The following is a 26,087-nucleotide window of genomic DNA, read 5'->3' as shown; positions in this document are numbered from 1 at the left end:
GAATCAAACTCAATACAATGATTTTGTGCAACAGTCCATTTTGTTTTTGCCTGAGCAGGACGAATCAGGGTATATTTTAGCACAATGGAATTAGTTCAGCAAATTTTAGTCAGATGAACTGCAGATCCATGCACTACACACTGCGTTTTCCTCCCTTCAGGCTATGACCTGCTCAATTGGCCGAAGTGGATGGCTGCCCATTCTGAGTCTGGTTTGTGCACGCTCAGGATGGGAGTTTCTGTGCAGTCTGTTGGTTTCCTTAGCTAGGCTACTTTTGTTTAAAAAATAAACAAAATATTAATTAGACTCATTTGGAATTTAATGAAATGGATTTGATTGGATTATGACTGCATTACAATGAGTTGGATTCTAATTGGTTGGCATCTTTGAAGTGCCTTGAGATAACATTCGTCAGCAATATATACATATATAAGAGAAAATTATACTCATTATTGTGTCCATTCATTTTAACATCACATGGTAAATTACAGACTTCTCTACATCAAAACCAAGTTGGAACTGCTGTTGGTTCTGCAGTTCCAACTATTCTAGCAGAGTAACACACTTCATCTTCAACTGACTGCACTGCAGTTAATAGACCTTTATCACAGCAGACATGTTGACTTCCTGAAATACCACAAAAAGCAGAGGTTAACTAAATTCATCAATGCCTCAATTTTGTCAAGTTTCAGAGAAGGAAATGGCACTGAACCATCATGCACACCATCCCAGCTATGGAGTGAGCTCAACTGAATGGAATACTGACACGATGAATATTCTAAATTTTGTTTTCCCTGCTATGGCATGCCAAAATTGCTCCGAGTTAAATTCAGCAAGCCAAATCTGTTAGTTCAATGTATTAATCGATATTTGTGTAAACAGGTGTATCAGATAGTTCGGGTATCGGCAGATACACACTTTTAAAATGGACCAGTTAGGACTGAGTCCAAAAAGTGATTAAGGAAAGGTCACTGAGGAAAGGTGTCTCAATAATAGCTATGACATCAGTCTAGTTTGCATTTTCCACTGCTGTATTATCTGACAAAAATCACTCAATTACAGCCACTATACTAAAATATAGAAAATACTTTTTTTCTAATTCTTTTTCTTCTTTTAAACCAAACACATCTAGCATCTAGGGCCTTGGGGCATCATTGTAAACACATCACTGAATCAAATATGCCTGCATTAGCACAATGGAATAGTTCTGAAAATACACAAACTTATTACTTTCAAATCTGATATACTCAAAGAAAGGGAAAAGCATGGGTATTAGTTTAGATTTTCAATATCTATGTTATAGATACTGAGGAAAAAGTGACACTTGCTACAGACAATAACCATGAGTTAATCAGTGTACCTTTTTCAAGTGAGATGTCAACACCTTTGACCATTCTTATAACTAAGAGTGTGTATAAAGCTAGCAGTATAAAATCTTCATCATGTACCTGGACTATGCCTCAGCTGACCAAACCACAGAGGAACACAGGAGCTGGTCTGTTTGTGGGTGACTCAAGCAAAGAAAATGTAGGCAGGCAAAAGAGCGTTAACTATTCCAGGATGCTAAACTTAGTCCACATGCAAAATAAACAGATGTTGTGGATATGAGAAGTGAAAACACACCTGTGTCTCATAAAACAGGAAATAAATGCACCATTGACGCAATGTACTCTACTAACATATTGGCACAGACAGGACAAGCCGCAGTAGTTCAACATTCAGCAGTGTAAGACCTTTTATTAGTCGTCTAGGGTTGAGTTGTCGATGCAGAAACCAGAGAAGGAATGAAACGTTTATTGTTGGCAAGTACCCCAAAGTATCATGGTGTGGGCCAATATTACTGCTGATGTTCCCACAATGACCTTCAATCTATCAAAATAAATGCACCTGATACACAGAGTCAGTTGTTCAACCTTTAATTGATCCCATCCAGTGGTGTGAAGTGTACCAGCGCCTGATGGCTTGGATCTGGTGGGAATATTGCAGGGAAAATATCTTCAGATCCAGACCCAAAACCCCTTCAGAATTCTGTTGGATTTGCCAAGCAGGCATGTCCAACAGTGCCCGATTCCTCTGAAAATGCAACAGAAACTCTGGAAAGTTATCTCCAATAAATAAGCAGCCTTTCCCACAGAACCAGATCAGATGGTATTTGCCCATATTATCCTCATTCCAATTGCCAAAAGGGGGCACACTTGCTGCCACGATCTGTGACTTTGAATCTTTGAGTGTTCTCAGTTTTGTTTATTGCCCAATACCAGACAGAGCTGTTGACTCAATACAATTAGTTTCAGCTTCAATCTGACATCGCCTCCACTGTAATCATTGTTCAGTGGGGACAGTGCATTGGGACTCTGTCAATTAAAGTAACAACACTCAGCTTTCCCAGTTAGCCACGTCCATGGCACAGATTGGCTTATTGTTAGTTTTGCTGCATTATACATAGATTCGTGCCAGACAAGTTATCTTTACACACTGGACTAGATAGATTTGAAGGTCTGGACCCAGCCAACTTTGATGTTTTATAAATAAATTGTGTCAAACTTCCTGAAGAAAAGGAACAATGTAATTTTACGTCCATGAGAGTAAGTTCTCTGGTTATCAAATAAAGTTGTGATTTTTGGAATGGCAGTTTGGGTAACTGGTCAAACTGGGTAGCTTTTGTGAAGTTGTAACCTGCTTCTGTGTCTGTAGACAAGAAAATGAATACCAAGTAGAACTTCTGGAAATGTAACTAACCCCTTTAAATGTCCCACCAGACAGAGTTGGAGAGAGAATTTCCCCATGTGGATTAGTTAAGTGTTACAAGTGTAATAATACTGTGATATCTGTGATGTGTGACTCATCCCTATGTCGCCTTTTCACTGACAACTTCAATTTCCTGTCATTTTCCCTGCAAAGTGTCTCTCAGTCGGTTTAGGTGTTGTTTTGACCCCTTCATTTATTTTTTTTATACATCTGTCAGTTTAGGCACGTGCAATTCCCTGCTGCACACTGTAAGTCACTCTAGAGATGATCACATTCTGTATAGGGAGAGCGCAAAAAGTAATGGAGGAAAGTAAGGTGAGAAAGACACAGTGGAGGAATTTTACTCCTGAGACAAAGATGAAAGATGGGATAGAAAAAATGTGTTTACTGTGACACCTGTTCATTCACTGCACAAACACACACGGTCATAAATGCGATGGCTTAACACTACAAACGGGACCACTAGGGAAAAGTAGCAGTGGGCTATCACTTCAGCTCTGTGTGTTTGTGTGAGAAAAAGATGAAGGGATTATGGGGCAAACACACTCTGCATGGCCTCTATACCGGCAGCAACTGCGTCCTTGACCTACTGATGGAGTGATATATGCTGCAAAGAGTGAGAAAGGAAGGGATGGAGCCCAGCTCTGGCAGCAAGCAGAAAGGTGCTCATGTATTTCCGTAATGCCACAGCATATGGTGAGAATTTTAGCATTACTCAGTGAATCATGAGTATCAACAATGCAAGAGTTCCATGTATAATCATAAATAAGACTTTGATTGCCCCATTTATTTATCAACAGCTTAATCCCTGTGAATAATTCAAATCTAGAAATCAGATTTTAAATGTTGTCACTTAGACTTTCTTTTTATTGAGACATCTAAAGCGTGTTTTCCAGATTTGGTAAGAGCCAACCATTGCGTCTGTGTGTGCCTGTGTGACAGGTGGCTTAAACCATGCACAGCACGGCCACATCGCTGGCCCAGCAAATGGTTGCCAGGAGAGCTTTGTGGAAAATGTGCACACTCACATTGTGAGCAGACAAGCATAAATGCAAGCATCCCTTCTTTAAGGCTTTCTTTCTCTCTATAGCACATTCTGTCTTCACACCCTATTCTTCATGCAACACCCTCAGGTGTACAGTACCCTCAGTACACAGGTACTGGAAGAATTTCTTGATTTAACAAATTTGTTTTTGAGTCCCCTCCTCTGCTGTTCTCCTAATCTTTTCCCTTTTTTTTATGTCAACATCCAGGCTCTTTAAATTACTTAAACCCATTTCTCTTCCACTTCGATTGATTCCCTCTGCTCTTTCTTAATGCTGGAAAAAACACTTAAGAGCCAAGTAATTGTTACTTTCCAGGACACGCCAAATGAAATCCCTCACATACATCTCCCTTTTCTCTCCCTGTGTCTAAATATAAAAAAAAATTGCATTAAAGTTCCTTCGCTCTTCAACATTTTTTTTTTTTTTTTTTTAAACTGGCTTTGTATCATCTTGACTTAACTGTAATTTACTGAATTTGACTGGATTGGATTATGATTGAATTTCAGTTACCCTACTTTGATTATAATTTGCTTGAATTAGACTGTATCTCTGAAGTGCTTTGAGATAAAATTTACTGTGATTTGGTGCTGTTTAAATACAACCGAATTGAATTAAAGTCTCTATGATGACACTTTGTTTTTTCTTCTCTCCCCAGATGTTTTGCTCACTTCCAGTGGCGTAAACACAGATGATGCAGTAAAGCAGCACAGCAGGAGCAGAGATTCAAACCCATAATCATCCTCAGTGACCACATGGTCCAAGAGATGCACTATGACTGACTGCCAAGCCCCAAGTGTAGCTCTAGCACTTGTTGACAGTTTTTTCCAAAATATACCAATGCATCGTGTGCAAATAGCAACATACAGTTTTGTGGGATCAAATACTTCCACAAGTAAACAATTCGACGGTAAAATAAAATATAATCATGACCATGATAATGCGTATTAGTGTACTAGATTTGAATCTGGGAAATGTTCAATTTTGTGCAAGTCTTGCATACATTGTTTGTACTTTTACATAGAGTAAAAGTGAAAGGTTTTGGCCTGATCTATTGCGCCTAAATACATAGCCTATCGTCATTGTGGAATAGTGCATATATAGACAAGATTATTCAGAATGTATCCTTCCCCATGGCCAACCACAGCAACACATTTAACAAGACTTAACCAGAAGATCCTGATTTGATTACTAAATGAAACCGTTATTCTGTTGTCCAATTCCTGAGTCATTTAAGTCTAACGTTACTTTCATTTCACTGAGCTTTTTTAGGTTTAGGAAATAGAGTCTGTTTGGGCAGCCCAATATGAACTGACAAACACTAACAGAACTCATTATGTGCCGACCCCTGAATGAATATGAATATGAAGTAAATGGAAGAGAAGCTTGTTGCTTTGTATTTCCACATAAGAGTTTAGGGTACCAAGCTTCTATAAGAAATGAGCCTTTATTTCAAATTCTCATTGTTATCAGTATGACTTCTCCGTTTTTTTTTTTTTTTAGCAGCACCTAAAACCCAAATCTGGAGCAGTGCACATACACACTTACAACTCATTTTCACACGAGTGTGTGTTCCTGTGCAAGTCAACCAGATATCCATATCAAATGTGGAGCTCTGTAATCAGGACAAGTGTCATTTTTTCCCCCTCCACTGTGTGCCTGAAAGAAATAAAGTAAGGAGAAGGCCAACCAACTATTAACATGACAAGCTCTGACAACACATTTAAACACTTCCTGCACTGTATAAAAATTAAAATCTTTTTTGAGGAGGAGTGCATAATTCAAGTGGACAGACACATTCCTGTTATTAGCATTTTATTATAAAATATGTGCATCTGTACCATATGCAACAGCTTAACCAAGTGATACAAAGTGGTTTAAAGTTAAGAAATCAAACGGCACCTTTGACAAATCTTCAATCCAGTACAACATGTTTAAAACAGCATAGTTGCTTAACTGAATTAACTGGATAAAAGTGGTCAAATTAAATGCTTTTCAAATAGGGCCTGGCCTTAGCATCGATGCCTCTACTCATCATGCTCAACATTTTTATCTGAGGTAAGGTTTTCTTTTTTTTTTAACATGAATGAAGGAATAAATAAATCACTTCTTCTGTTGCTTTGATTCATCCATTTCTTAATTTCACATTTTCTTTCTTTGAGCTAGTTGATTTGTTCTCAGAGAGGAAAGAACCAGTGGGCTGAGGGTAGCAGGTGGCTTGCCCTGAGACAGGACAGATTCTGCTGTCAGCCAGTGTGACCCCACTTCCCTCCCTCCTGTCCACACCCTCCCGTCTTTGCTTGGCACTGGCCCTGAAGCGACGGGGGCTCAGATTGAAGGTTATTTTTCCAACTGAGCCAACAGTCATTTCCCCTCAACATATCAGAGTCCTGCAGTCATAGGGTAAAATATATATATATATATATATATATATATATAAACATATATCAATCATTCCTGTTTCAATGTAGCTTGCAATCTCTGATTTATGGGATTTTTCACATGAGATAATGTAGATGTTTTTACAGAGTGAGCTTCATTTATCACTGGTAGCCTTTGGCTAATCTTAGAAAATAATTCAACTTATACTTATTATTTTGCCTGAGTGCTGTACACAGCTGAAATCTTTACAGCCTTTGCCAGAGATGGGCTCTGAGTTAATGCCGGTAAGCTACACTTCATTTGCACATTTCTGATATTCCGACATAGCCTACCAGAGAAATATGTAGACGGGCACAAAGCTAATGAAGAAAAAAGCTAAATGGTCTCTTGTAGCCACTGTACTTTACACCAAAGTGCTAGTAAAAGCACTCTGAATATCAACAGGTCAGATGTGGGAATGTGAATGTCTTCTATACTTGCTGTGCGCACCTTTTGCACCGTTACTGATTTTAAACTATCTGAAGCTGCTTCACATTCATCATGTAAAAGTTTTCCAGCCGGGAAAATAATACAAAACACATTTCAACACTTATATTATAAAATATTAACTTATTTTATATTTAGCTGTTCAGCGTACTGAATAAGTTCACAAGAAGGAAAGTGGCAGCGATTATAGCAAGCATAACGATAACTTAAAGGGGAACTCCGGTATTTTTAACCTAGACCTTATTTTTGGCATGAAATACATTTATTTACTCACCGGGAGCAGTTTGGCGAAAGTCGGTGTCCTTCGGAAGATATTTAGATTCCTTCAGATCTACATAACGGAGTGAACAGGGGCATAGATGATGCAGCCTCTAAATAAGGCATTATCTGTCTTTATTTCACCACTACTTTAAGACGAATGAATGCGTAGTATTGCACTGTTAGTTCATAGCTGCAATGTTGTAGTTATTGGCAGCTATCGGGGGGGCTTAAAGAGGGCTTTCTACACACTCGTCTACTGGGACGACGTCATCGTCACCCGCCACTGCAGCACAGCTCATTCACTCCGGTAAGGACGTCCATCGTACTCAAAGTTGTCGTCCACGTCGTCAAAATCTGATAAATATCCTGCCATGTTGCACAAAAGTATCAGTAGCAAACTACATGTGAAGCTAGCCGACTGTCACAGAGAAAGGAGTGAATAAGCTGTGCTGCTGCAGCAGCGCACGTCCATGACGTCAGCAAACGGCAGAGGGACTGTTTCAGTCAGAGGGGGAAGAATGACAAAGGATTGAAAGATTCTAAATTCCTAAAAATCGAAAAAAAAAAAAAAGACTGTACATTAAAAGTCCCACACTGTGGCCCTCACAGTTCTCCAATCAAAATCAATCAAAGAACTCTAACAAATACAAGCCTTTCACCAATAAAATTCCCTTAACCCCGAGTATCCCTTAACAATAAAAAAAAAAAAACATTTTAAGAAATAGTCCAACATAAAATAATTTAGAAATATGTCATCTTTATCATAATCTCTCTTTTCACCAGAAAACAAGGCATGTTTAAACCTTTAAATGCCACTATAGCTGGCACTGAAACAATGTCAGATATGAAAAGATTTTGATAACCAACTTTTCTATTTATTGCCAGTTTGTACACACTCAAGAGATGACCAGTTAGAAAAAAAATACCAGAAACAATGAATAATGACTGTTCTGCATCAACGCCAGAAAAATATCCACTTTGTTCAAATCAAAACATCAAGTTTTAGTAATATGAACTGCAAAGCTGTATAATTATATTCTATGGATCCTTTTGTCAGTTGGATCCAATTAATCAAGGTGTTTTGGGTAAGAAGTTTTCTTTTCATATTTCATGTACACTGGTGACATTTTGTCCCATATCCTGACAGAATGACAGATCCCATTGTTCCCAATGAGCAGACTAAAACTCTTGAAAGTGATTTATAATAACCATTGAAATGGAAGGATGGATGGTGCATGCTGTTAATTCTGGCTTGTAGAAGGAAGTCTAATTAATCAGACTGAGCATTGTGCACATTTCACACTTTGTTGTCACTAGCTGCACGGCCCATATGGCTTCTCTTCTTCAGTATCAGAAGTGAAACGCTGCATGGCGTACACTTGTCATTCTGATCTGACCGCTGTAAACACAAAACAGGTTTGCACCCACAGAGCAGCCACTGACTGTTGACTTGAAGGGATCAGGCTGAGCGCTTCTGCTCCGACACAACCTGCACATCTGACACTTATGTCCGGTGTCAGTTACATTGCGTAATCGCAGGGTTCTGATCAATGTGGACCTCTGTTACACAGGAAGGTCAAACGTGTGAGTCAGACACACATCGCTATGCTCTCTGAAATGTTAGGTCCTGTTCTTAATTCATGTATTAAAAGCATCACTCAGGTACAATCGGGGCTGCTGCTGTGTAAATGTCATGGTTCCAGAAGAGCAATAACAGGAACTAGCAGGATTTAGCAGTGTCCACCACCCCTCCACCTGCTCCATGACCAACACATTAACACACAGTGATGGCAGCAGTTGTGAACAGCAGGCAAGCATTTCTTTCACAATCCAAACACAGTTTAACCAAAGCAGAGAGAGAGAGAGGATGAACATTAGGACAAATTAGGCTTTTGAAAGTTAATGAAGGAGAACTGTGGCGGTTCAACCAAGACGGCCACCTTGTCTCAATACTCCACACACACACACACACACACTTATTCGTTTCTTTTAGCCTTTTATCCAATTAGTCTACTCTCCATTCCTCCTGTACTTATCTGGTCAATGCTTTTCTTCCGAGGTTACTTCCAAACCTTTTATCCACTCAGCACAACTCCCATCTCATCCATTTAGCCCATAAGTGTAGACTCTTAGTGGAATTTATGAAACATACATAGGCTTCTTTGTTATCAGTTTACAAAACGCTGCTGATACAGAGTTTGATATCAATTTTAACCAAATCAGCCAGTGAAAATCACTAAGAACACTCCGTTTTCCTTTCTCAGCCACAAACTAACTCTGCAGCAGAAGTCATCGTCTACCTCCAGCCAAGTTAATCATCTAACCCATATGAAGTCACCTTCATTTCGAGCCATACTGAAACGATACCATAAAATAAAAATCTATTCATTTTGCAGTAACATTGGTTTATCCTGGCGGGACGAACAGTCAAACAATTTATTTTTCAATAAAAGGTGACACAAACATCTGCAAAACTTCCCGTAGACTAATGCTACTGTGTCTAATATGAGAGTAAAAGTTTCATCAAGTGTTTATAGATTCTGTTCATGACTTCCCCATAATGATGTCAATGGGAAAGAAGCATTTGGGATGGAATTCTGGAAACAAAATTGAAATAAACAGCAGATACGACCCTCCAGCCGACATCAAGAAAGATAAACAACTTTAAACACATCTGTGGACCACACAGAACCCCAGAATAGTTTGTGTTTCGTCTCTCTTTCACATCAGGCTGACCATTTAATCTGAACTCCAACACGAGCAAATTCTTTGTTTTACAACATATGTGTCTCCTATTTTTCTGCAAGGAGCAATGTGCAACACATTGAGGTTTCTCCAAGTTTAAATATCCAACATCGTCATGAGAAAATGATGAATGAAAAAATCTACTGTTAATGCCATCGTGGTAAAATGAAAGTTAGCCATTGTCCGGTTCTTGTGATCGCCAAGCTGGTGCTTTTACCCCAGCAAAAATCATGAGAGAAAAGAAACCTCAGATTGTTACCCTGCTGTACAAGAGGGAATAATTAAAGCTTATCAAGTTATTAGTTCTAAATCTGTGCTTCAAGAATTCAGCACTAGCAGCCTACGGAAACCATTTTCCAAGAGTGCAGCTATGTGAGATCATCTGGCTTCTGAAGCTGGAAATCTGTCCTGGAAAACTGCTCGTTTATTCAAAGTAAAGGCAGCTGAGATAATTTTAAGAGATTTTCCTGAATAGTACTTCTCCTGTTTTTGGTACTTCTTTCTTGCCTCTTGTTCATATTTTGACATCTGTGCCATTTGGAGTGTTCTTGGACTGCTGTAATCACAGAAGATTCTGCTGTGAGCTTCAGACTGTCTCAGAATCACCATGTTTTGATCACAACAAGCTAAATGTACTCACTATTTTTGTGACTAACTTTTCATGAAAATGTTAGATAACATCTATCATGAAACTGAAACAAAACCTGAGGGATGCATTTTAGGCTTAATCAGGCTGCCAACCAACCACACAGTACAGCATCTGCCTTCTCAGCCAACACACGATCTCAAGATCAGATCTCAGGATTTTTGACGACATGCCTGCCAATACCAGATGCCGAGCCTAACGCATCTACCTTGTTTCCAACAGCATGTTAACAAACATAACAGAGGAAAAAAAGAACCCTAAAACAATCCTTTCCCCATTCCTCCATCCATCTTACTCTCAGGCTTTTTAGTTTCATCTCGGTGACTTGACAGACTGCATCTGTCTTTTGGCTTAGAGCGATGACAAATAAATTGAATCTAACACTTAATTTCATCCTTATTGCTACATCAGCATTTTACTCCCAGCTGACAGAGGTACAGGTGTTTTGTTGACCAACTTGCTAGATTATGTACGTGCGCAGTTACAGAGTAAGTTACAGAGCGATATTTTAATTTATCTGAGATCCTCCTGTTGCCCGTTATGCAAATTAAAGACAAACAACCCTTTTTTTTTCAGCTCCAATCTGAAGGGCAGTGGAAATATCTGGATATTCCGTTGCTAAATACTCCACTATGCTTACTTTGTCTGCTGTTTGGTGCTCAGCAGGAAGTGTGATTTTTTTTTTTTTTTTTTTTTTTCTTTTAATGCTTTAAACAACGCGGCCAGTAAAAAAAAAATACTGAAGATGTGGGCTGGAATGAATCCCAATCAACTGCAACTCACTATAGAGCTCTATACAGCTGAGACAAACTGGACATTTGAGTGAAAAGTCTTTTTAAGCTCACTGCTGTGAGCGACAGCTTCCACAGTGTTCACAGTCCTTTGATGAATCATTCTGAAAGTATCATGGTCACTTAACGACGTCTCACATTTTCATCACTCAACAGAATCCCCTCATTCTGTTTTCCTTTTCATTCTTCCCTTGCCCAACACTTCCATCCTCCCAGTGCTCTTCCTGCTTCTTTCCCTTCCCCCACCTCTCCCTGAGATGAAAACTGTCAACAGGACCATATATCTGACAGAGCGCACCGTGCACTCGCATGCATCCAGTCTGCGGTGGAGTGCTCACTAATGGGGCAGTGGGGATGAGTGGAATGGGAGATGGAGTCTGCAGGGTGTTGCTGAGTCCATCAAACAGCTTACACAGGATAGGGACAGTGAATTTCCTTTGCCACAAATCTGAAACCGTAAGGTTCCAAGCTTCTTGCATTACCAAAATAAAATCAGCTGCTATTGATATCAATATTAATCATCCAATATAAGACTATGGGGAATCTTAATCCCCAACGCAGCATGCTAATGCTGTGTCAACACAGGACCCTTTTTATGTGATGTGAAATGTTTCTTAAGATTATTTCTGTTTGACCATCGTACAGATCGCTGTGAAGGCTCCAGGCATGAGATCCAGAGTCTGAGTCAGTTGAACTGAACCGCAACCAGCAGAAACTCTCAGAGAGTCCGAACCACTCCTTTGAATCCTTTATGCAGCGCTATGCTGCTCTGGTCAGCCTCATTTAACATGTCAAACTCTGTCTGACACATGAAAAATTTGGAAATACAGAGAGAAACTCCACCTCTGTTGCTTCACCTGATCCAAGTAACTTTTCCTTCTCTCCTCCCTCCCTTTGTCATTTCTCACACACAACATGCAGTCACGCTCTTTCACACTCCCTCACATGCAAACACTTCGGCAGAGTGCTGGCTCTCCTTGGCAGCGAGCCTCTATAGGAATGTTCAGCGCTACAAGCCTGAAGGAATACACCCCCAGCGCAGGCTTGACACCCTGCCTCCTAAAGACTTGCATGCTGACACAAGTGATGAGTGACGCTTGGTGGGAGAAATAAAAAAGGTCATGAAGTTATAAACACTGAAGTCACCCCTGTGGTCTTGAACCAGAAGCATCCAAAGTCCTTGCATGTACAATAAACATAAAAGAGAAAGGGATTCGTCTGGCCTCCGTCGAAGGAATCTGATTTGAGCTAATGGCTTCCAACGAGCACAGTCAGAAATCGGGGATTCCACCCGTCGTGGTCACAGCAGCTCATAGCAGTATGTTTGTAACACAAAGGCACTTTAACTGGAAATACAGAGATGTGTAACACATCAAACTTAGCAAGTCAGCAGATTACACAGTTGATTGCTGTTGTGCATGCTGTACATGAAATAGTTTGAAGCAAAATAAAAAAGGAAAACTCGCATTTATCTCTGATGTCCACCCAGGTGCATGCATTTGTTTGCCTCCCCTATATCAGTGGCACACAAACAGACTTCATCTGAGATAGCTGCCTACTTCTTTTGCAATGAGAGCAACACATTTGCCCATGAAGTACTTTTCCAACAGCTCATTTGGAACAGCAGACATTTGCCACCATTTGACACCATTTTACTGTCATTGTCTGAGACCGGTTTGTCCACCTCCAAAATTTTATACTTGGATGCGTATTTGAGTAAAAAAAAAAAAAAAACTATTTACTAATATTTCTAATAATTTCGCTGTGGACTCTGATGGCAGCATTTACAAATTTAAGACAAACAAGCTATTCAAAGTCTAAAACTGCCAGTTAAAGAATTAATAAAGCGTATGGATAGAAGTGAGCAATCCCTTCACTCAGATCAGTGAGAATAAACAGCAGCTGTGTACATTCACCAGGCTCGTGTGGTTCATTTTGCTTAAGTTATTTAAAAAGTTCATATCATGGGGGGTGGTTTCCTGCATGAGGTAAAGGGGTTACCATCATCACTGGAGCTCATTAGACACCGACCCCCTTACAGCCTAATAGATTCATACACATTAAACAGTAAAAAGTGCGACAGGCGGTGCAAACTAAACAACATCTAGATGGGAGTTAAAATAAATAAATAAATAAATAACTGCACTTTGCTACTTTTACTCCAGTTTCTCCGGTGCAAACTGTCATGTACCTGGTTAGTGGTGTCGGGTGGCAGGTTCTTAATGAGAATTTTCCTCCTGTTGCTCAGCTCCTGGCGAGTTTTGGCCAGCCTCTTTTCGATCTCCTCCGGCTCCAAGTCCGGCAGGTCGCGGAGGCTAATCCCCGACTCTGAGGGCTGCGCTGCCGCCGCCTCGTCATCCTCCGGCTGTCGGCTCTCGGGGCTGTCCATCTCCGGGGAAAGTGCGCTATCCCGGGCAAGAGAGGAGTGAACGCTCGGCGGCTGGATGGACGAGGCAGCCGCCATCTTGGGTAGATGAAGGTAAAGTGTGAGGAGAGCGAGAGTGACAGAAAGATACAGAGAGAAGAAGAGCGCGCGTGTGCGCGCACACGCAGGTGGGAGGTGTGTGCGAGTGCGTGTATTGTTAAAGAAAGAAAAAACACTTCGACCACAACGAATAAAATACATCTAAATAACGCAGTTTTGTGCATTCTCGAGATAACATTCACAGCAATACGATTTTTAGACCAATTGCCGTTTTACTTTATAAAGGGAGTCCAATAATGTATTTTACAGTGTAAAATGTTTTATTTATCGATGGGTTTTTTTTTATTCCATTTTTAACAGGAGGATATGAAGCTACACAAGGAAAACAGAATGATTGCATCACAATTATTTTCATAGCCTTCCATGGTGTTATTTTAGAACAAAAAAAGTAGTAAGCAATTTTTCAAAAGCAGTTATTAGAGGGATGAAACTAATCTCCCCCCACATGGTGTCCTGCGCCTCGGACTCCTGGCGACCCCAACTGTCTGTTCAGCGTACACGAGCCAGTTACGTGTGGGTGTGGGTTTGTGTTTTGTTTTTCTGTAACTTCGGATTTGAGATTTCGGGCTTTCTGTGTTGGCTTGGTTTAAGTCATGTTTCATGTCCTGTATTCTTGTTTGATGTCCTCAGTTTGTTCCCGTGTGTTCTGCTGCTCGCCCTGTATCCTACACCTGGAGTCAGGTAGCTAATTACCACCACCCGCCCCGTTACTCTTCAGCTGCACCGGTATAAATACCCCCTGTTTTCCTTTGGTCGTTGCCAGGTTGTAGAGTCAGTTCCTGCCGTAGCTGCGCTTTTTGTTTGACTGAAATAGTCTTCGTTTCCGTCACCTGCTTTCCTCCCGCCTCCTGTTTAGCCTTGCGTCTTCTTCCTCTTCCTCCTCTTGCTATATGAATTTTGAACCATACAGTCAAATGGAAACAGATTTTGTTGCGCGCGCGCATCTGAAATGGCTTAATAAGCATCTCGTGAATTGCTTGGTTGGTACGGCCTCACTGTTTTTAATGGACTCTAATCTTTTGGTAATCAGAGGTCTCCTGAATTCTTATTTTTTGGGGGGTAAACATTTAAATGCTTAATGAACCACGTGTTGAAAGAGGGTTAGAGAAGGTTTTGCGTTCGGCACATTTTACCTAGCAATGAACTAGTAAATATAGCCTATGCAAAACCTTGTGTATGGGTACAAATAGAAGCTTGGTTGTGTTTTTTGTTGTTTTATTTTTAACCTGCAGTTCATTAAAACATTTCCTCTTTTGGTCAAAGAAGAAAAAAGAAACATTCACCACAGAATATCTCTAAACCACCACAGCTTTCCTGTTCTCTGTGTGCATAATGTGACCATGAATGGCTGTGTGCCTTGCCTCCTTTCTACCCAAGTCATCCAGTGAATGCCAACCTAGCAGCCAATCGAGCCTGTCTGCCCGCCGTGGGTGGAAATCTGCTCCTGGCAAACACAAGGGGAGCAGAGCTCCCTGCCGAGTCTTCACAATGGCTATGTAGCTTCCGCAGGCAGCAGTAAGGCTCAGTCTCTGACAGACACACACAATGTATACCCGCAACCATAGGCTGCATCGACACCCGTATAGACGCACAAACATGTAAAAAAGCACACACCAGCCCACATATGAAATATTTAGGACACAATTGTGCCGAGGCCTGCAAGAGACGGTGAAATCATCCTCGATGTTCTCCCTCTCTTGCCATCTGTGTGGAGTGTTTCTTGGCAGTTAGAAGTCCAGACAATCACAGTTGTCAGTGGGTGAAAATGATCTCACGTTGCCAAGTGGTTGAAGCAGTGTAACGGAAACTCAGTGACTGTAACTCAGTCCACTCCAGATTGAAGTGCAATATTGGTATCCTTACAACGCCATTAGGGGATGAACAGCATGTTTACCATTTAACACTCAATAAAAGTAAAAGTAAACAGAATTCATATATCTTTGTATTGTCTTCCTGCAAATTAGAAAAAGACTAAGGCCTCTTGTTTACGGTGAAACCTCCATATATCTGGTGCTGCAAATCCAAGTCACGGTCACTCTGTCTTCAAAGAAGTGAAATGATTTTAAACCAAGCCGCTCATCTGATATAAGGCAGATACTGTCCAGCAAACGCTACAAGCAGCTGAAACAAAGACAATTTTAAGGTGAATAAACTGGTGAGAAGACAGGTTATGGGTTAACTGCTGCTCATATGGAAGCTGGTGCCTTCAGATAGATTTGGGGACATGAATCACTGAGCAGTGGTTCTCTGAAAAGACAGCAAGGACTGTCACTCACACAAGCTGATTTTAGAGATGCATGAATCACTCCATTAAGTGCTAAACAACGTTTCCATAAGAGAACAATTAATTTGTTCTCTCGGTCCCATGGTACACACGCATGCCCGCACAGTGTTACACTTACCACACACACACACGAACATGTTAACTCATGTCGGCCTGAAGCCATCCTGTATAGTTACGCAAACTGCTCTTCTAAAGCTTTTTACCTGTGTGCAAGTCAAACCCACAATAATGGGCCATGCTTCACAAACCAAAGAGGAAGAGAGATGTTAGTCAATTTTGGTCTAAAACGGAAGAGCCCTGCCGGTGCTTCAGTGTGTCAGCCAGTGATTCACAGCATTTTGGAGTGGGTGGCAGCAGAGAGGAGAAGAAGAAAGCGGGAAAACGTTCACCGCTGCTCGCTGGGACTGAGAGTGTGAGGGCGTGGGTGGGCTGAGTGGCTGAACAGGCAAAGCGGGCACCTGGGATGAGCTCAGTAGGCGTGAGGATGGGAGAAGGGTAGGAGGAGGTATCAGGAGGGAGGGTTAACCATAAATGGTGAAGTGGCTCATTGTGTGGGGGAGTTAATGGTGAGCACATACACATGCGCATTTAGATTGTGCAGCATGATTATGAACATCTCATGCTGCAATCCTGTCAGGAATGGAGTTGATGGAAAAAGGCTTGTAGGCTGTTTCCGTCTCATAAATGGTCATAGATGAAGTGTGATAGCGAGGTTTCCTTTCTCTTATGGCGAAGAAGAGATTAAGGGACATGTGACCCACTAAAAACAGCTGACCTGAACGCATGGGGACAATATGTACAAGAGCTCCCTGCCCAGTTCATGTCCTAATTACAGTGGTCATAAGCATACCTCCTCACCAGTGCACCACATAAACTACGCTTATGTGGTGAGCAAGTGAGTCAGTCACAGGAGTCCCATTTAGTTTAACAAGAATGCTTCCTGTTTCAAACCAAAGCATAAAACCGAATTAGACTTAGAAAGACTATAAGGTTGGAGGTCTGAGCTGAACGCAGAGAACACCTTCAGGAGATTTCACTGCAGGATTTAAGTTGTGTCAGTTTTGTCAGTTACTGCACACATTTTTAGATAAATCTACAAGACTGGATATAAAGCACTGCATGTCAAAGCGATTTCAAAGTGCTATGTATTGCCTGCCTGCATGAGAGACTTAAAATGATCACACTGCTATGATGCATTTGGGAAACTGGGACTCTGGACTGCACAAAAATGTGCTGCTAGTGCATGTCTGCTGTACTAGTTGGCAGAGCTGAGACTGACTGAAATGACCCAAGGGTGCTTGGACACCAAGCTCGGTGCTCTAATTCAGTGTTTCCCTGGCAGGGAGCAGCCGACAGCTCAGGAGAAAGAGGGAGAGTTAAAGAGTCACGGTGACAGTAAAAAGGGCTTTGTAATGGAGATATGAATGAAAACAGACACTGATAAGGTTTTTTTGGGGCATGGAAGCAGGTAGAGGGACATGGGGAGAAAAGCCTCTTTCTGAACTACTTCCCTGCTCATGTGCAGTAAACTGAAAGGTCCAGCCCCGCCTTTACATATTGACCACAAAGTGAATCAGTTTATCTTGCTGCATGACTTTCCCACAGAACAGACAGATATCCAGTTCATAATCACACACCACCTATGTTTACCTTCAGCATGTGAAAACATCCAAAAAGTCCAGCCTTGCAAGTTCATAGATGATGTTTTAATTATTTAACACTGAAATTAATTCATTTCATATTCGACATGTCTCGCTCACTATTAGAATTACTTCAGTAATACAGAACAATTTATTAGATAGAAACGTATCTAAAATAAGGAGTATTTGTAGTACATTTGTAGCTTAAATGGTTGAGTGGGAACCCCATCTATGGAGGCGGAAGTCCGTATTGTTGGCAGCTCATTTTAGTCGTGAGGTATGCAGCACTTTATGTAAATTGTACACGAATAGCAGCCGGGTTAATGTAAAACATGACCAATATTTTTTGGAGCTGAGATGAGAGGAAATAAGGTCAGGCAGAGAAGAGAAATTACCGTTTTTTTTTTGGTTAGACACAAACAACAGATGCTGATGTTTATGATTTGCACTTGAACCTCTGATTTCTTCTCTCTAAAAGTGAAGGAAATGAAACACGAAACCATAAACCTACAAACTGCTCTGTCCCCCAACACCAAAGCGGCCTCTTGTTATATTGTGTCAGAACCATATTGCCTCTCCATCTGTGATTGTTTCCCAGATCCCCTGTCAGGAAACACCATATGTACAGAAAGGTTTCATAAATAACTGATGGGGTCTTCTAGGCAGTACTGCTATTCTTCTTTCATCTACAAATGGCTTGATTTGACCAGCAGCTTGTGACACTGCTGTAACATTGTGCAGAATACAATGCTCTTTTGACGTGCAGGGTCTAGATAAACCACTACTTTACTCTAAAATGACCCATTTCTTAATGTAGGGGTCCAGAATAAAACACACTTGGAGAGGATGTTTAACAGTATAGCAAAAAAGACAAAGAAAAAAAAGATGTAGACATCCCAAAAGGGGTGTTCTTTCTTCACTGAGTAATAACTTTTGAGATTATTAACCACATTTCATTGCAACTATATTGATATCTGTATTGAGCCCGACAACTCTGACGAAATTCTACATCTAACTGAAGATGGTTGTCTCAAAACAAGGCCAACAGGCCTCTGAAGGCAGCTCTTCTGAGTGTAGGTGACCTACATGTCTCTGCACGAGCCGGACAGAATAATGCAGGCTGGACATGCGTCAGACAATGTTACTCTGCCATCAGCGAGCGTGAATAGTGTTAGCAAAACACTCAGAGAACAGTCCACTACAGATAATCTCACTGGCGTACAGCTCGCCAGAAAGTTTGTGGCCAGCGAGTTTGTCCTTCATTCTTTAAATAAGGATAGCTGAGTTAGCCTGGTTCCAGACCCTAATGTGTTTAACAACTTTATAATTCTCTCCCATTTAGGGCAATAGTCAAGAATCTGTATCATGTATTTTAACAGGAATTATGAGCACCACACATTAAGTGTAAAATGAACTTTATCACATTCACATTGCAATAAATCTTAATTTGATAACTTTTATACAATACATGGGGGCTGACGTACATGTGTTCCTTCAGTAAATTGATTGCAATTCAGAATGTTCTGTATACACACATATATATTTGCTTAATTACATAAAAAAATTAAAAATAAAACAAATGATTGCTCCATTAGACTTCTTCTATGTGAAACTGAACTTACTGAAATTGCGTACCATATAAAGAAAACAGAACAGACATCTGATGTGGACGCTGGTAAACATTTCTGTAATTGAGCATATGAGTGGTATATTTGACCCCCTGCGATCAACAGTAGTGGTACTTTTCAGGAACATGAACAAGTACTAAGACAAAATCATAATTTTGTCAGATGATTTAGCACCTGTGCAGATGAACTTTTAATGAGCTCACAACGCATCAAACACTCTTAAAAAGGCTGTAAATGAATATGGCTGACAGGTTTAAAGTAGCAACAGAATCTTAGCACTGCTTACAGGAAACCATAATCCACTACAAGGATGTTGTTTTGGTCATTACTCACTGAAAAGCTGTCGTACTGTTATACTGCAATTCTAGATGAGCTTGTTGAGTTTTCATAAACATTTCAAAGACACAATAAACCTTTAAAAACTAGAAATCTCTCATAAAAGTGTGTATTCATTTTTCCAAGTACTGACTTCCATCCAATATGGACCTAAAGAAAAATAAGCCTAAAAAACATCCAAGGCATCAAAAATATAGTGAGACACCATGAACAGACAATTCAATTTCAACCCAAGTATCTGAGCATCATGTGAAGCATACCTCACGTCTTCCCAACATTAAAAACAAAACAAAAAAGGGAGTGTACAGGACATTAATAGCTATTTGTGATTCTGTATTTACACTTTATGACGAATCTCTGAAGAACAATAGACAGTTTGGCACCCAGAGGAAAAGAAAATGGATGCCAAGCTGACGTGATTTGACCAGCAGAACAATCAAAGTCACAAAGCACAGACTGGATCAACTCTTCATCAGAATAAAAATATGTGAATTTCTCAATCATAATAATTCCCCCTATAATTCTCTAATACTATTTTGAAAAATAATCCATTCAATGAAAATGTTCCAGGTGGATAATCACACTTTCATCACACACAAACGCTCTCTCATACGCACACACACACACACACACACACACATTAATCCAGACACATGTAAAAAATACATTTTGAGTGGTTAACCACAGAGGAGCCAACAGTTGGGTGTAACCTCTGCACAACAACAGCAGCATCTCTACCTCTTTTACCCCCATTGACAAGAAGGAGACTGCATCATAGGCATCGCTGGAAATTCGACTCGTTTTGCACAAAATCCAGCACAAAACCTTAACATACATACAGCATCAGCTGGGCCTCAGAGGCAAAAGGTTGCAGTGAAGGAAACAAAAAAACAAAAAAACAAACAAACAAAAACACTTTGTCCTGGTTTTTCCACTCAGAACAGCACTGTGTGTCAGTGAAACTTTCAGGACCTCTGTGAGAGCCCCAAATTATCCTCACACACCAAATCCCCACCAGTGACTAAAGCCAGGAATGCTTTTGCTGGTTTTAGATTCTGTCCTCCCTCCTCCATCTACAGGAGGCTGGAAATTTTCAGTGAGCACAAAAGTTCTGTCTCTTGATACAGAGACAATGTCCAGAATGACAATGTATATATTTGTTTCCCCTCCCCACAGCAAGCCTAATCCCGCATGCTCCATGGCAGAAACCCCCCCCCAACTGCTCCAATACAGGATGGGATAGAAGCTCATTGTTAACATTTTTTTAAATTGATAACAAAAAAATGCCTGGATATATATTTTTTAAGGAGAAGATTTCCAATCAGATTTCTGATCCCTACATGTGTACAAAACACACTCAGTTGGACTTTTTACTGTATACTTCAGTAAATATAATGTAATGCAATACAACAGCCCTGCAACAGCATCTATCTCTTCAAAAAGCTTTTAATGTTCACTTTTTGGTGGTCTTTAACATGTAAAGTTTGTTATTTTTATATAATTTCAGGTCCAGTTAAAGGTAGTGTTGCACTAATTTACATTTACTTATCAAGAGGTGTTTCTAATATTGTGTGTCCCCCAACTCTATATATACATGTTTTACCCTCATCTCTATGGCAAGGGGAAAAAATGTGAAGGCTTCATGTTTTTGACAGGACTGTTGCATTGAATTTTTGAATTTTGAATTTCCCTGCATTCCCTGAAATTTAAAAGTTATGAACATGAAGTCTGATGGAAAAAAATCCCATTATTTGTTGAAAATACATGTTCTTAACATCCTAAATGAGCAACAATGTTTTCGAAGAAATAACAAAAGCTGATGGAAAATAACGCCCCATAAGTCTGATTCACTGGTTGCAAAACCTTTGTCTCGTTGGCGGCAGCTGCATTCTCATCTGTCATGAAACTCTACCTCTTTAATAAATAGTAGAAAAATAATAGTTTTCTCTTAAAAGAGTTTCCTCTTGTATTCATGTTGAAACATTGGAGCTTTTTTCCTACGTTGCAGTTCAGAGAAATTGGTGAAAACATCCAAATATCATTCCACGGCATGTTGTGTGAGACTAGCAGCCTCTCCTTTGGATCAAGGCTGCAACTTTCAGAGAAAACCAACTCTGGAGAGTCTATCTGCAGCGCCAAGGAGAGTGACGATGAAATAGGATTTAAATTTGAATTCCACTCGAGACATTTTTTTAAGGTGGAAATGAAGTAATATTTACTCTCACGGTTTTCCGAAATGTAAGGAGTGCTTTGTGTCCTTCCTGCTCCTCTCCACGAGCGGACTTTGCAGGGAAAGCAAAAAAAATCTTTTTGGGGTGCAGACCTGGTGAAAAGAAATCCACACTGAGTTCCAGCTTTAATTAAACTATGAACTGTAAAACACTGAAAAATAAAGAACTTTGTTTCTGTTCAAAGCTGTTGTGCTCCAGTTGTGTCCTTTCCTCAATGATGTGTGATGACGGGACTCAAACAGCTTTATGTTTGCTCCTAAAGGTCCTGCTCTTTCTTGTGAGCCCTAAATCCTTCAAAAGTTAAAAAAAACAACAATGATTTCATGTACTGGCACATGTTTGTTTACTTTCTATGTCATTATCTGCCAGATTTCAAGTTGGGTTGAATAAAAGAGGGGCTGAGGTTAAAATGCCACAATGACACTGTATTGTCCATCCGTAAGGATATGAATCCCAGCGGCCATGAGACCCGGAGTACAGCGGTGGAGTCTTCCTCCGTGCATCGATCTTGAGCACAAAAGTTAAAAGTTTTAAAAACACAAACAGTTCCATCCATGCCAGGAAGCTGAACGCCGCGCTGTGGATCAGCACTCGGCGTCCACGCTGTGCACGGTCACTGCAGCCTGCAGGTGGTGCGTATGCGTGTGCAGCGGGTGGTGGTGTGTGTGTGTGTGTCGATAGGGATGAAACTTGTGGCTGAGAAGTGCAGCCGTCTGGGGAGGTGTGTCCAGGTCCATGTCGTCGTCATGGTTACCGACGTCAACACCTGCTGAGAGTGGATCGTTGTTTCCAGGTGGATTCTCGCTGTCCTCCTGTGGACTCATGGTGCTGTAGCCTAAAGAAACAAAATAAAAGCATGCAGAAGCTGAAATTACTGGATTTGAAATGGCATAATACAACATAAATCACATATACATGACGCAGAAGGATTAGTTATTTACACATTCATATTAAATGTATCTAAAGATCTTAAAATCTATTGTCCCTAGGTAGAAACTGCTTGTCATTGACTGAACAGAAATGAGAGAATATGAAAGCTATCATTTAGCCTTTTTTTTGCCCCCCAGTCTTACACATTCAAAACAGAAACATTCCTGTAAACAGATGCTAACTCGCTAGATTTCTGAAAGCTGTACAAGCCATTGTTTTCCAATTTCTCATAAAGTAAGAAAAAAAAATAGATTCATGCATATTTATAACTACTTCCCTATACATATTGCACATACGCTTAGCCTGAGGAGACAAAGACACGAGCCAACACGGCTGTTAGGGTACAACAATAACTGGAGCAGTGGGAGGATGGTGCTGCTGCCACAGAGCAAAGGGATCACCATGTAACTGAATAAGAAAATAAATGATGACAAGAACAAAATGTAAACCAATTTCATTGTAAATGCCCATACGCTACAACAACATGGAAAGTTACATTGTTGAGTTGTGTGTTTTGTTTAAATCTTACTAAACAGAACTTCAAACAGCCAACTTTCAGATCCTAGTTAGTTCACTTTTCCTAAATCTTTCCACCTATGAATAAAAGTTTAAGTTGACTCCGTTTGTACACTGAGTGAGGTTCACCCTTTTCAAGCCTACAAACTGAATCTGAATCCTCCCTCAGTTCCTTTACCACCAGCTTCCTCATCTTCAGAGAAAACTAGGGTCGAGCTTTGCCGTGGAACATCGATCTGTTCTTACTGTTGGAGCAAATAACCCTGTAAGCACGTCTGGTTCAATAATTGTGTTGCTGTCATTTTATATGATGAAACATTAAACCTACACAGGCACTTAAGCATGTCATTTGTGTGCTGGTGAGTGCACATGCGCTACTCAGGCCGAGTGTAAGGCAAACCAATTTATCATTTAATGTGTAGACTGGTTATGTATTGCAAATATCCGTCGTTCAATATTTTCCAAGCAATAAGACATAAAATATTTCGTGGGACCAATTACAACACTTTTGTAATTAACAGAATCCTGACTAAGAAAATCTCCAATTTCACCTCTGCAATTCAGCTAATAGTCTAGCTCCTTTACCTAATTTTATCTCCCAATAACTTTCTACCCCATAAACATCAGACAGGTAAATATCTAAGCAGTCACAGAAAACAAATCTGATCCCTTATCAAGGAAATGGTGGTACGTACGGTAAGTACTTTTGAATGTTAAGATTCCCAAAACCAAGCGAGGTTACAGACAATTCTAACAGTCTCCAACTAAGCTACAGTATTTTTTCTATTCATACACAGTCGTGCTCTGAGGTTGACGGCTCAGCTGAACCTGAACAATCCCTTTAGTTACGCTGCTATAGGTCAAGACTGCTGGGGGACATCAGCAGGGACCCTGTCCTGATGTTATGGTACCATGGTACCCCTTTTCCTGCCCTCTGAACCCCCCACTGGTCGAGGCAGATGGCCACCCTTCCAGGGTCTGGTTCTCCCGTGGGTTTCTTTGTGTTTAATGGGAGCTTTAAAGACGGAATCGAAGAGAAATTTTTATGCTCACCCCTGGTTTCCTTTTTATGAAATGTTATTGGACAAATTGTATATTTGAATTAATTTAATTTAATTGAGTTATATTTAATTTAATTGGATACAATTTAGATAGAAGTGGACTGCTTTTGAAGTGCTTTGAGATGACATTTGTTGTAAAATTCCATTACTTGAATTAAACAGAATTTCATTGAATTGAATTTTGAGTCTTTTTTGTTTTCCAGTTAGTCTCATGATAAGTGGTTCTCTTAAGACTGAACAGCTGCTTAGTCTCTTTTTTCTTTGCATTGTGTGTGTGGAAATGCTCTTACTCTCACTATTAACTATCGCCAATTCTACCAAATGTTCAAACTGTCATTTCTCAAATGCTCTCTCAGTTCTGATCACAATCACTCCAGATTTCCTTCTGACCATATTTCGCACTTGTACATAATGGTTCGTCACCTTCCCTCCAGCTATTAATAATATGTTTGACAGTTCTTAACCCAGTTTTGGTAGTTTTAAGCAACTTCCCATGTTATTTTGCTTGTTTGATGAAGACAAACAACTTGCACCCTTCTGAAAAAGGGCGACATCTTCTCTGACATGGTCTTTTAGGGAATGAAAAGCTGCACACTGCATCAGTTAGGTTTAAATGCCAGCTGAAACATATTAAATCACTGCAATGTTTTCCAACCGGAGAGTCTTATCTTTGAGTTTAATCAAATTCCAGGTGGTGATGTTTCCTTTCAAGCTAGGCAGTGTATATATCTTGTGATAGGCCTATGCATGAAATAACACAGTGTGATGTGATGTGTCCCACATGGCATCATATAAAATTAGACAAAACCCTGGTATGACCGAGTGGTCCTAAAATCCCTAACTAGTCTCATACTAGGAGCTTCCCTCACACATCTCCCTTCCTGATCCTCCAAAAGATTCACCAGGCTTTTGTACAAACCAAGAGAAAGCTGTCGAGAAAAAATACAGAGGAAAGCGAAGAGGAATGAAGGGACGCAAATACAAAGAGAGAGGAAGAGAGGGATTACAGACAAACTGAGGGATTGAGACTTAAAAGAAGTTCCTCGTGGAATATGCCAATTTCTGCACAGTTCATCCCCTTTTCCCAAAACAGTCAAAGCTTCGGGTAAATATTGCAATATGTGTCCTTCTGACAATTTTCCGCTGCACGAGGTGAGGAAATCAAACCCCTCTTAATGTCTTGAAGCAAGATGGAGTAAATTATCATTATATTTAACAGCTGAGATGGACTCTAAATGTCTTTCTCGTATTATGACTTCTAAAATCTCCTTAAAGGACCTGAAACATTAGACTAGTCAAATCCTGGCAAATAATTTCTATCCCTGATATACTGAAGGATACACTAAGTAAATCATCTATATCTAAAGGAATAGCTTAGCATACAGATAGAACACAGGAGGACAGGGATAGAAAGCCTCTGTCCAAATGTTTCAACAATCCCTTATCAAGCATAAACTTCAATGTAAAATGTAAACATGCGTTTTTTTAGGGGCAATTTAGTTTTTCATTAATTTAACTAATCTTATCTAGTTAGGGACTCCCTTTCTTTTGCGTTATTTTAAACTAAACTTCCCCTCTGTCCCGGTTGTCTTGCCCTTACATTTATCTTATTTCCCTTCTTTCACCATTTTTGCATCTCTCCAGCTCTGCATTTGTCCCCTTCTTTCAGTCTTGCAACCTCCCATCTCCTGTTGCACAATACGTCATCCTTTCCCACTCATTCATCAGGACTGCTTGTTAGCAGCCCTATTTAAATAGAAAGGAAAATACATGGTGGGGAAAATACAGAGATCTGTGAATAAGAATGTGTGATAGCTTTTCCTCAAACCATCTCTTCGAAAGCTATAGTTGTACACAAGTTGTGCAGGGCATGT

The 26,087-nt window shown here is 40.3% G+C and overlaps 2 protein-coding genes across 3 annotated transcripts in view; both read right to left on the bottom strand.

The window, feature by feature from the left end:
- raver2 (ribonucleoprotein, PTB-binding 2) overlaps positions 1-13,624 on the bottom strand; it is an 86,379-nt gene extending 72,755 nt beyond the window's left edge. For both annotated transcript variants that reach the window (XM_072389103.1, XM_072389104.1), the window contains exon 1: positions 13,294-13,624. In XM_072389103.1, coding sequence (XP_072245204.1) covers positions 13,294-13,566 — 273 coding nt within the window. In that variant the 5' untranslated portion in view covers positions 13,567-13,624. The remainder of the gene's footprint in view (positions 1-13,293) is intronic.
- A 5,285-nt stretch (positions 13,625-18,909) lies between these two features.
- The window catches only part of cachd1 (cache domain containing 1), a 77,547-nt gene continuing 70,369 nt past the window's right edge, over positions 18,910-26,087 (bottom strand). The window contains exon 27 of the mRNA XM_072389111.1: positions 18,910-22,541. Coding sequence (XP_072245212.1) covers positions 22,291-22,541 — 251 coding nt within the window. The 3' untranslated portion in view covers positions 18,910-22,290. The remainder of the gene's footprint in view (positions 22,542-26,087) is intronic.

The sequence above is a fragment of the Leuresthes tenuis genome, unplaced genomic scaffold (assembly GCF_036924035.1).
Source record: "Leuresthes tenuis unplaced genomic scaffold, fLeuTen1.0.hap1 SCAF_7, whole genome shotgun sequence".
Lineage (NCBI taxonomy): Eukaryota > Metazoa > Chordata > Actinopteri > Atheriniformes > Atherinopsidae > Leuresthes > Leuresthes tenuis.
Note: the sequence above shows the minus strand (reverse complement) of the source record. Positions and strands in the feature narration are given on the sequence as shown.